Raw genomic sequence first — 12,326 nt, 5'->3', positions numbered from 1 at the left:
CAAACATTACAACACGCAAAGAACTTGTAAGGAATACACATCTGCACACGTTACAACACATGGGGTACATATTTGCATAAATACAACATATACGGTAGATGTCAGGAAGATTTTTTTTAAAAACAGGAAGCGTCCTGTAGAAATTGCCTTTTGGTTATTTTTCAGACTGGGACCCAGGTACAACTGGAAACTGGAGCTAAATGTTTGCAACCTGGGTTCCATAGTAGTGTCCCCAGCAGTCGGAATGACCCAAACACACCCGGCAACAGATGGGATCTGCAAAGATCTGGCATTCGATACTCACTCAATGTCCTGGGCAAGCGGCTGAGGTCATTCTGAGAGTGACTGTGGGCACTGGTAACTGCTCTGAGCTCCACTGGCGGAGAGACTGACCTTGGCATGGGGCTACAGGTTGCCACTTCACAAACATGCTCTTCCTGGGGAAACACAAATCCACACGTGAGGGAAGTTTCTACAGCTCAGTATAGCCAAGTGCAACTTGCCAGTGCCTACTGCAGAATGCCGTATGGTTAACAGTTAGTCCAGATCAACAACCCACAAGGAAAGAAGTCACAAGTGCCACCAGACAATACTCTATCTAGCGCCAGTCAGTCAAATGATCAGGGCTTCCTCTAATCAGACTGTTCTATGGGATGGGTGGGAGTTGGTTAGGATGTCTATTAGTATTCTAATAATAATAGCAAGTGATGGGGAGCCCCATGCCACAAAGAGGGGCTTACAGACACAGAAGGCCACAATGATGGCTGACAGCACTCCAGGGCATAGCCTTCCTCCACCAAGCCACCTCAATCCTTTCCCTTAAACCTGCAGCTCCATGTTCTGGAAGGTGTCATTCCGAACTGAGAGCGCCCCACCGTCTCCTTGGAGCTTCAGCAAACCCCAGTGCTGGTTGGGCTCGACAGCACATTGCTGCCTTTAACTGGAAGGTGAGCGTGCACCCAGCCAATTAGGAAGTGGGCCTCCAGGAAAATGGCTCCCCTTGGTGTGGCGCACAGCAAGACATCTCAGCACAGCCAGTCACAAGGTCTCAGCATCGATGCCAAGGCCCCAGAGACAAGGGGTCCACCAGCCCATAGTCTCATGGTATAAAAACCAGCCAATTTGCAATATACCTCCCCAAACACTTCACAAGCTGCAATACAGGAGCCAAGAACGCTGCTTGTGATAATAGACCAGTAATTCAGAGCCAAGAACTCAAACTTCACCATGGCTATAAGCGAATTTAAATTCAGTTTAAAAAGTTCTTCTGGTTCATTAATGTTCCCCTAAGGAAAGAAATCTGTCCCTCAGTGACATGAGGGATTCTGTGAATGGAGGAGTAAACCGTCCCCGAGGGTCAATAAACACCACAGTGTCTACATCCCAATAACAGAGTTAAAGATCGTGGTGAATTTCTGTGCCTTAATGGGACGCAAGTGTTGCTGGCTGGGCCCAGAATTTATTGCCCATCCCTAGTTCCCCCCTTGAGAAGGTGGTGGTGAACTGCCTTCTTAAACTGCTGCAGTCCACATGCTGTAGGTTGACCCCGATGCCCTTAGGGAGTGGGTTCCTAGATTTTGACCCGGTGACAGTGAAGGAATGGGAATATATTTCCAAGTCAGGAAGGTGAGTAGCTTGGAGGGGAATTTGCAGGTGGTGGTGTTCTCATGTATCTGCTGCCCTTGTTATTCCAGATGGAAGTGGTCACGGGTTTGCAAGGTGCTGTTTGTGGATGTGATGCCAAACAAGTGGGATGATTTGTTCTGGATGGTGTCGAGTTTCTTGAGTGTTGTTGGAGCTGCACCCATCCAGGCAAGTGGGGAGTATTCCATTACACTCTTGACTGGTGACTTGCGGATAACAGATAGGCTTTGGAGAGTAAGGAGGTGAGTTAAATCAGTGCAGAATTATTAGTGAAAGATAGTGTTGGAGAAATGAATAGGAGCGGAAGCAAATAAATGCCCAAGGCCTGATAATCTGCATACCAGAAAACTAAAAGAGATAGCAATGGGAATTGTGGGTGTATTGGTTATCATCTTCTGAAATATAGCAGATTCTGCAACAGTCTCTGCAGATTGGAGGGTGACAAAAAGTATAAAAAAAAGGCATGGAGAAAACAGGGAATTACAGACTGGTTGGTTTTACATCAGTCATAGAGAAAATACTGGAGTCTATTATAAAGGAAGTGATAACAAGACACTTAAAATATACCAATGGGATTACACATGAAAAGAAAATTATGTTTCACAAACCTATTGGAGATTTTTGAGGGTGTAGCTAGAAGGATAGGTAAGGGAGAATCAGTGATTGTGGTGTATTTTCATTTTCAGAAAGCTTTGACAAACTCCCAAGTAAGAGTTAATGTGTAAATTAAAGCACATAAGATTCATGGTAATATACCAGCATGGACTGAGTATTGGTTATCAGGCAGCAAGTAAAGTAGGCATAAATGGGTCACTTTCAGAGTGGAAGGTGGCGACAAATGGGATAGTGCAGGAATCAGAGCTTGGACCCCAGCTGTTAACAATATGTAGCAACAATTTGAACGTGGAAGTCAAATATCACGTTTCCAAATTTACTGATGATACAAATTGTGAGCAGTGAGGGGGAAAATAACAGACTTCAGGGTGAGTGAGAAATGTTGGCTGGACAAATACACGGCAGATGCAGAATATTTTGGATACAAGTGAAGTCGTCCACTTCAGTGGGAAAAACAGGCAGTACAGTATCATTTAAATGGTTGTAAAATCGGGATTTGTCGATGTGCAAAGGGACCTGGGTATCCTTGTACACCAGACACTGAAAGTCAGCATGTGGGTGCAGCAAGCAGTTAAAAAGGCAAATGGTACGTTGCCTTTCGCAGCGAGGGTTTGAATTCAGAAGCAAGGAAGCCATACTACAACTGTACAGGGCCTTAGCAAGACCACACTTGGAGGATTATGTGCAATTTCAAAATCCTTACCTAAAAAGAATACTTACCACAGATAGGAGTACAACAAAGGTTCGCTAAACACATTCCTGGGATGGCAGGTTTGTTGTATGAGGGTAGAGGGTAGAATGTGTGGACCGGGCCTGTATTCGCTCCACTGTAGAAGAATGAGAGGGATCTCTTTTGAAAGGTATAGAGTTTCGACAGGGTGTGGGAATGATGTTACCGGGCAGGGGGTTTAGGGCGAGGGGTCACCAGCTCAGGGTATGAGTTTGGCCTTTCTGGACTGAGGTGAGGTGGGAGTTCTTCACCCAGAGGGCTGGGGACCTGGCAAATTCTCTCTCACTCAAGGTGGCAGAGGCCATGTCATCAGGTAGATTTGGTGAAGAAATATAAATTTCTTGAGGCTAATGATGTTAAGGAGCATGGGGAGAGTGATAGTATGGCATTGAGATAGATTAGACATGATCAGGTTGAATGTAGAGCTAGCTGATGGGCTGAATAGCCTACTTCTGCTCCTACTTTCAAAGTTTCTATGATTCCATGAATTCCTAGCCTCTGGCCTTCTCTTCTCGTTGTACTTTTATGGCTGGTCCAGTTCAATTCCTGGTTAACGGTAAAGCCCAGGCTGTTGATAATGGGGTTTTCAGTGATGATAACACCATTGAATGTGAAATAGAGATGGTCATTGTCTGGCATCTGCACTGGCATGAACATACTTGCAGGTTCTGAGGAAGGGTCACCAGACCTAATGCGTTAACTCTGACTTTTTTCTTCACAGATGCTGCCAGACCTGCTGAGCATTTCTATCAACTTTTGTTTTTGTTACTTGTCACTTGTCAGCCCAAGCCTGGACATGTTCGAATACAACAAGAATTTGACAATGGGCTGCTTTAGTATCAGAGGAATCATGAACGGTCCCGAACATTGTGTGATCATCGGCACACATCCCCACTTCTGGCCTAAGAGAGGCATCAAGGTGTACAGCATGGCAATAGACCCTTCTGCCCAACTCATCCATGCCAACCAGATATCCTGAATTAATCTAGTCCTATTTGCCAGCATTTCACCCATATCCCTCTAAACCCTTCCTATTCATGTACCCATCCAGATGCCTTTTAAATGTTGTAATTGTACCAGCCTCCACCACTTCCACTGGCAGCTCATTCCATACATGCACCACCCTCCACCTGAAAGCGTTGCCCCTCAGGTCCCTTTTAAATCTTTAACCCTCTCACCTTAAACCTACACCCTCTAGTTTTGGATTCCCCCACCCTGGGGAAAATACCTTGCCTATTTATCCTATCCATGCCCCTCATGATTTTATAAACGTCTAAGGTAACTCAGCCTCAGATGCTGCAGGGAAAATAGCCCCACCCTATTCAGCCTCTCCCTGTCGCTCAAACCCTCCAACCCCAGCAACATCCTTGTAAATCTTTCCTGAACCCTTTCAAGTTTCACAGCATCCTTCCTGTAGGAGGATGACCAGAAGTGGACACAATACTCCAAAAGTTGCCTCACCACTGTCCTGCACAGCCACAACATGACCTTACAACTCCTGTAGTCAATGCACTGACCAAGAAAGGCAAGCATACCAAATGCTGCCTTCATTATCCGATCTATCTGTGACTCCATTTTCAAGGAACTATGAGCCTGCACCCCAAGGTGTCTTCGTTCAGCAACACTCATCAAGATCTTACCATTAAATGTAGAAGTGCTGCCCTGATTTGCCTTTCCAAAATCCAGCTCCTCACATTTATCTAAATTAAACTCTGTCTGCCACTCCTTGGACCATTGGCCCATCTGAACACGATCTGGTCGTACTCTGAGGTAACCTTCTTCACTGTCCACTACACCTCCAATTTTTGTGTCACCTGAAAACTTACTAACCACACCTCCTACATTCACATCCAGATCATTTATACAAATGACAAAAAGCAGTGGACCCAGCACCGATCCTTGTGGCACATCGCTGGTCACAGGCCTCCAGTCTGAAAAGCAACCCTCTGTCTTCTACCTTCAAGCCAGTTCTATATCCAAATGGTTAGTTCTCTCTGTATTCCACGTGATCTAACCTTGCTAACCAGTCTACCATGAGGAACCTTGTTGAATGCCTTACTGAAGTCCATATAGATCACATCCACCACTCTGTTCTCATCAGTCCGCTTCGTTACTTCTTCAAAAAACTCAATCAAGTTAGTGAGACGTAATTTCCCACACACAAAGCCATGTTGACTATCCCTAATCAGTCCTTGCCTTTCCAAATGCATGTAAATCCTGTCCCTCAGGATTCCCTCCAACAATCTGCCTACCACTGACATCAGGGCCAATGGTCTATAGTTCCCTGGCTTTTCCTTAGCACCTTTCTTAAATAGTGATACCACGTTAGCCAACCTCTAGTCTTCTCGCACCTCACCTGCGGCTGTCAGTGATACAAACATCTCAGCGCGGGGCCCAGCAATCACTTCCCTATGTTCCCACAGAGTTCGAGGGTACGCCTGATCGGGTCCCGGGGATTTATCACCTTTATGCGTTTTAAGATGTCCAGCACCACCTCCTCTGTGATGTGGAGATTTTTCAAGATGTAACTATTTGTTTCCCCATGTTCTGTCTTCCATATCCTTCTCCACAGTAACAAACAATGTAAAATATTTAGTATATCCGCTATCTCCTACGGTTCACATTTAGGTGGCCCTGCTTATACTTAAGGGGCTCAATTGTCTCCTTAGTCATCCTTAACATATTTGTAGAATCTCTTTTTGGGTTTTCCCTAACCCTATTTGTCAAAAAGTTATTTCATGTCTCCTTTTAACCCTCCTGATTTCATTCTTAATTATATTCCTACTGTCTTTATACACTTCTAGGGATTCACTCGATCTCTGGTGTCTATACCGGACATATGCTTCCATCTTTTTCTTGACCAAAACCATAATCTCTCTAATCATCCAGCATTCCCTACACCTACCAGCATTTCCCCCCACCTTAACAGGAACGTACTGTCTCTGAGCTCTCGTTACCTAATTTTTGAAAGCATCCCATTTTCCAGCTATCCCTGTACCTGCAAACATCTGCACCTCCCCTCCCTGTCAACTTGTGAAAGATCTTGCCTAATGCCATTAAAATTCAGCTTCCTCCAACATAGAACTTTAATTTTTCGATCCGATCTATCCTTTTCCATCACTATTTTAAAACTAATAGAATTAAGATGGAGAGAAGGTAATTGTCATTTATATAAATGATCTGGATGTGAATGTAGGAGGTGTAGTTAGTGAGTTTTCAGGTGACACAAAAATTGGAGGTGTAGTGGACAGTGAAGAAGGTCACTTCAAAGTACAACCAGACCACTATCAGATAGGCCAATGGTCCAAGGAGTGGCAGAGTTTAATTTAGATAAATGTGAGGAGCTGGATTTTGGAAAGGCAAATCAGGGCAGCACTTCTACATTTAATGGTAAGATCTTGATGAGTGCTGCTGAACGAAGACATCTTGGGGTGCAGGCTCGTAGTTCCTTGAAAATGGAGTCACAGGCAGATCGGATAATGAAGGCGGCATTTGGTATGCTTGCCTTTCTTGGTCAGTGCATTGACTACAGGAGTTGTAAGGTCATGTTGTGGCTGTACAGAAGCAGTTGAAGATGGTTGGGCTGAGGACTTGGGACTGACCTCCAACAACCACAACCATCTTCCTCTGTGACAGGTACGGCTCCAGCCAGCGGAGAGTTTGTTCCCCGATTCCCCTTGGCTCTAGGGTTATTTGGTGCCACGTTCCATCTGATGCAGCCTTGATGTCAAGGACTGTCACTCTCACTTCACCTCTGGTATTTAGCGTTTTTGACATGTTTAAAGCCAAAGTGAATGCGGTCAGGAGCTGAGTGGGCATCGCTGAGCAGGTTATTCTGGGTAGATGCCATTGTTGTAACTGTACTGGAACAGCTTGGCTAAGGGAGCAACAAGTTCTAGAGCACAAGTCTTCCGTACTATTGCCGGAATGTTGTCAGGGTCCAGAGACTTTGCAGTATCCAATAGTTTCAGCTGCTTGCTGTTACCACATGGACTGAATCAAATTAGTCAATACTGAAAGATGGGTACTGCAGAGGGTAGAGTGCTCTATTGGCCTTCCAACTCCATTCTGATTTAACTCCCTCCGTCTCTCTCTACCTATTCCTCATCTTTAGTGTCTACATTGCCATGTCAGTCCAAAACAATCACCTAACTATCCCAATCCCATTTTTCAGCACTTGGATGAGTGGGTCTCACGTTAAAGCTTGATACTATTCAGAACAAAACAGCTCAATTGGTAGTCTCAACATCCACAAAAATCCAATCCACCACAAAGTTCAATCGCAGCCTGATGTAGCTTCGACAAGACGTACTGCAGAAATTCACCAAGGCTTGATACACAGCATCTTCAATGGTTGATACAGTAAGTCTGGAATACAATGAAACTTTCTGCTGGCATATATTAATGGGACTACTGTGGCTGGAGAGGAGAGTATAGGTGAGGAGGTGGGGAGGGGATAGCTCAGTCCAGGGAAGACGGACAGGTCAAGGAGGTGGGATGAGGTTAGTAGGTAGGAGATGGAGGTGCGCTTGGGTTGGGAGGAAGGGATGGGTGAGAGGAAGAACAGGTTAGGGAGGCAGAGACAGGTTGGACTGGTTTTGGGATGCAGTGGGTGGAGGGGAAGAGCTGGGCTGGTTGTGTGGCGCAGTGGGGGGGGAGGGGACGAACTGGGCTGGTTTTGGGATGCGGTGGGGGAAAGGGGAGATTTTGAAGCTGGTGAAGTCCACATTGATACCATTGGGCTGCAGGGTTCCCAGGCGGAATATGAGTTGCTGTTCCTGCAACCTTCGGGTGGCATCATTGTGGCACTGCAGAAGGCCCATGATGGAAATGTCATCTAAAGAATGGGAGGGGTAGTGGAAATGGTTTGCGACTGGGAGGTGCAGTTGTTTATTGTGAACCGAGCGGAGGTGTTCTGCAAAGCGGTCCCCAAGCCTCCGCTTGGTTTCCCCAATGTAGAGGAAGCCACACCGGGTACAATGGATACAGTATACCACACTGGCAGATGTGCAGGTGAACCTCTGCTTAATATGGAAAGTCATCTTGGGGCCTGGGATAGAGTGAGCTAGGAGGTGTGGGGGCAAGTGTAACATATCCGCAGGCCCGACCAGTCCCCCTCCACCAACACCCTCATCCGCCTAGCCGATCTTGCAGGGGAAGGTGCCGGGTGTGGTGGGGTTGGAGGGCAGTGTGGAGCAAACAAGGGAGTCACGGAGAGAGTGGTCTCTCCGGAAAGCAGACAAGGGTGGGGATGGAAAAATGTCTTGGGTGCTGGGGTCAGATTGTAGATGGCGGAAGTGTTGGAGGATGATGCGTTGTATCTGGAGGTTGGTGGGGTCGTGTGTGAGAACGAGGGGGATCCTCTTTGGGCGGTTGTGGCAGGGGCGGGGTGTGAGGGATGTGTTGCGGGAAATGCGGTCAAGGGCGTTCTCGACCACTGTGGGGGGAAAGTTGCATTCCTTGAAGAACTTGGATGTCTGGAATGTGCGGGAGTGGAATGCCTCATCATGGGAGCAGATGCGGCGGAGGCAGAGGAATTGGGAATAGGGGATGGAATTTTTGCAGGAGGGTGGGTGGGAGGAGGTGTATTCTAGGTAACTGTAGGAGTCGGTAGGCTTGAAATGGACATCAGTTACAAGCTGGTTGCCTGAGGTGGAGACCGAGAGGTCCAGGAAGGTGAGGGATGTGCTGGAGATGGCCCAGGTGAACTGAAGGTTGGGGTGGAAGGTGTTGGTGAAGTGAATGAACTGTTCGAGCTCCTCTGGGGAGCAAGAGGCGGCGCCGATACAGTCATCAATGTAATGGAGGAAGAGGTGGGTTTTGGGGCCTGTGTAGGTGCAGAAGAGGGACTGTTCCACGTAACCTACAAAGAGGCAGGCATAGCTGGGGCCCATGCGGGTGCCCATGGCCACCCCCTTAGTCTGTAGGAAGTGGGAGGAATCGAAAGAGAAGTTGTTGAGGGTGAGGACAAGTTCGGCTAGGCGGATGAGGGTGTCGGTGGAGGGGGACTGGTCGGGCCTGCGGGACAGGAAGAAGCGGAGGGCCTTGAGGCCATCTGCATGCGGAATACAGGTGTATGGGGACTGGACGTCCATGGTGAAAATGAGGTGTTGGGGGCCAGGGAATTGGAAGTCCTGGAGGAGGTGGAGGGCGTGGGTGGTGTCACGGACGTTGGTAGGGAGTTCCTGGACCAAAGGGGAGAAAATAGAGTCCAGATAGGTGGAGATGAGTTCGGTGGGGCAGGAGCAGGCTGAGACGATGGGTCGACCAGGGCAGGCAGGTTTGTGGATTTTGGGAAGGAGATAGAAACGGGCCGTGCGGGGTTGGGGAACAATGAGGTTGGAGGCTGTGGGTGGGAGGTCCCCTGAGGTGATGAGGTCATGAATGGTGTTGGAGATGATGGTTTGGTGCTCAGGGGTGGGGTCATGATCGAGGGGGCGGTAGGAGGAGGTGTCGGAGAGTTGGCGTCTGGCCTCGGCGATGTAGAGGTCAGTGCGCCATACTACCACTGCGCCACCCTTGTCTGCGGGTTTGATGGTGAGGTTGGGGTTGGAGCGGAGGGCTGCCCGTTCTGCAGGGGAGAGGTTGGAGTGGGTGAGAGGGGTGGAGAGGTTGAGGCGGTTAATGTCTCGACGGCAGTCATATTCAGTTCCACGCCCACAGGCTATTTTGGTACTGATCAGTGTCAGAGGGGGAGTGACTGAGGCTAAGGAATGAACTAGGTCGGATTTGGATCAGGGTCTGGACGTTGCTGCTCAGAGGCTGCTCTCGGTTTGACCCTGCTGCTGCAGCTCTCAGGCAGGTGGGAAGTGTCGAGTTCCTCACTGGCACTGCACCTTTTACTCACCACCACCCCTCAGCCCCTGTCTGTTAGGCAGATACCAGGGACAATGCCGCCTTCCACAATTGTTCCTTTCAAAAAAAAAGGACAGAACATGACCAAAACAACTAAAAAAATTACACATTACACCTGCAGTGAGACAGAAGTTCCTAGCCTCAGTCTTGGTCTCATTTATTGCTGCATTTCGGCCAGTTTCATGTGGCGTTCAGTCAAGAGGGCAGTAAGCATAGGGAGGGGTATGGGGCAAGATGGAATTGGGGGAGGTAGGAATACCGAGGGGATGGAATACAGGGGGAAGAATGCAGGAGGTGGAAGGTTTGGGGAAAACTGAGGCGCACAGTTAGTCATGGGAAGATGTCAGAGATAAGGATGGGTTTGGGGTTAATAGGAGGGGTTCCTGGGGGTAAAGGCAGGGGTGGGTGGGAGGTAATGGGTGTTGGCCCAGGGCATGTAGGAGAAGTTCAGTAACTTTTCCCAGGTGTGTGTGTGTGTGTCTCAGTCTCCCACCTGCTCTCTGACTACCTGCAGCTCTCTCCCGGTTTGATTCCCCATCCCCAGCGCCTGCACCTTTTCGATTTGGGGAGGGAGAGAGAGAGAGAGAGCTGTGTCCCGGGGCTCGAGTAAGCCGCTTACCTTGAGCCTGGCACGGCGCTCACAGTCTGTCATGGTGCGTGGGCAGCAAACAGGAGCCTGCTCCCGGGGCTCCGTGACTCTCCCAGCCCAGCCCCGGCTCGGGCCGCTCCGCTCACATCGCCCGCTGCGGAATTCTTCCGGGAAACGAAAACGAAAGCGCCGGATCTGGAGCCAAGGGAGGGTCACTTCCTTAGGGAACGGCACTGACTAGAGCTCAGAACAGGTCAGACTGGTCGCATCTGCCTCGGAACACGTAAGAAGACAGTAACCAAGCTGGGACAGCAGTCTAATTATTGCACACTGAAACAAGAAGTAAACTTCCTTTGTCCGGATTGAAATGAGAATGTTGGATAGTCCTAGGTATTAGACTTAATTCTGTGCTTTTCTGTAGCTTTGACCGGGTAAGCGGACGAGTCGATTGGTTCCAACAGGTCCTGGTGGGGGGGGGGTCAATCACTGTGTGGTCACTGGACCCCAGCCGGCAGCGATAAAGTTTACAATTGGGCCCCAGCAGGCATTCCCGTGTTAATAAAATCAAGAACCTTGCCCTCAACACGACACACAGGGAAGTTTCAACACTCCTCCCACTTAGAGAGAACTGGAAAAGGCTGCAGCCCTGAGCAGTGTGTGTGTAAACAGAGAGAGAGAGATGTCCCTATCGCCTTCAACTCTTCCCATTCGTAAACCCATCCAGATGCCTTTTAGATGTTGTAATTGTATCAGCCTCCACCACTTCCTCTGGCAGTTCTACCACCATCTTATGTGAAAAGGTTGCCTTTTTAAAATTTTTCCCCTCTCACCTTGAAGCTATGCCCCCTAGTTTGAACTCCGCTAATCCTGGGCTATTCAGTCTGTCCATTCTCCTCACGATTTTATAAACCTCTACAGGATCACCCCTAAGGAACCAACAGAACTGGATGAGAAATGATGGTGAGGAAATCTGGAGTGAAGCTAGTTGGCTATCCTAAGCTGAGATAACAGGGTGTAGAGCTGGATGAACACGGCAGGTCCTATGATGCTGCTTGGCCTGCCGTGTTCATCCAGCTCTACACCTTGTTATCTCAGATTCTCCAGCGTCTGCAGTTCCTACTGTCTCGGATATTCTCAGTTGGCCTGGCAGCATCTGTGGGGAAAGGAGAAAGGCAGTTAATATTTCAGAGATAGTAGGAACTGCAGAGGCTGGAGAATCTGAGATAACAAGGTGTAGAGCTGGATGAACACAGCAGGGCAAGCAGCATCAGAGGAGCAGGAAAACTGACGTTTCAGGTGACGAAGGGTCTAGGCCTGAAACGTCAGCTCTCCTGCTCCAGTGATGCTGTTTGGGCTGCTGTGTTCATCCAGCTCTACACCTTGTTATCTCTAGTATTTCAGTGCCCTGTCTGATAGATATTGTAATGACCAGAGACCTATCCCAGGAATGTACAGTCAGGGAGTTGACGATATTGTGACACTGCCCCTACCATCTGTTGGCAGTATGGTTAATAGGTGCAGCAACGTGACTGATTAATGTTTCCCAAACTGTTTTCCCACTGGCAATCCCCTTCCTCCCTTGTTGCAGCTTGAAAACTGACCACTTTCCTACTTTCCCACTGGTGAGTGGGCAGAGAGACACGCAGACACTGCTAGAATCATACACCATGGAAACAGACACTTCAATCCAACCAGCCAACGCCAACCATGTTCCCAACTAAACTAGTCCCACCTGCCTGCATTTGGCCCACATCCCTCCAAACCTTTCCTACTCATCTACTTATTGAATTTTTTTTTTAAATATCCATCACTTCCTCTGGCAATTCATTCCACACATGACCATTCTGTGTAGTGCCTAATGATATAGTGTTTAACAAGGGTTGCTGTTTGGAG

General features: G+C 48.3%; 2 protein-coding genes across 7 annotated transcripts in view; one reads left to right on the top strand and one right to left on the bottom strand.

Moving 5' to 3' along the window:
• etv7 (ETS variant transcription factor 7) overlaps nt 1–11,048 on the bottom strand; it is a 62,286-nt gene extending 51,238 nt beyond the window's left edge. Inside the window, exons 1-2 of one of the 5 annotated variants that reach the window (XM_048552951.2) lie at nt 10,464–11,048; nt 305–437 (exon numbers count right to left, since the gene is read on the bottom strand). In XM_048552951.2, coding sequence (XP_048408908.1) covers nt 305–437; nt 10,464–10,496 — 166 coding nt within the window. In that variant the 5' untranslated portion in view covers nt 10,497–11,048. The remainder of the gene's footprint in view (nt 1–304; nt 438–10,463) is intronic. The other 4 variants (XM_048552948.2, XM_048552947.2, XM_048552946.2 and 1 more) reach the window with 4 other exon arrangements.
• zgc:194242 (uncharacterized protein LOC100005854 homolog) overlaps nt 10,469–12,326 on the top strand; it is a 42,572-nt gene continuing 40,714 nt past the window's right edge. For both annotated transcript variants that reach the window (XR_007249690.2, XM_048552952.2), the window contains exon 1: nt 10,469–10,823. Coding sequence is in view for 1 of the 2 variants with exons in the window: in XM_048552952.2 (XP_048408909.1) it covers nt 10,801–10,823 (23 nt within the window). In the remaining variant the exon portion in view is untranslated. The remainder of the gene's footprint in view (nt 10,824–12,326) is intronic.

This window comes from Stegostoma tigrinum, chromosome 21, assembly GCF_030684315.1.
Source record: "Stegostoma tigrinum isolate sSteTig4 chromosome 21, sSteTig4.hap1, whole genome shotgun sequence".
Taxonomy (NCBI): domain Eukaryota; kingdom Metazoa; phylum Chordata; class Chondrichthyes; order Orectolobiformes; family Stegostomatidae; genus Stegostoma; species Stegostoma tigrinum.
Note: the sequence above shows the minus strand (reverse complement) of the source record. Positions and strands in the feature narration are given on the sequence as shown.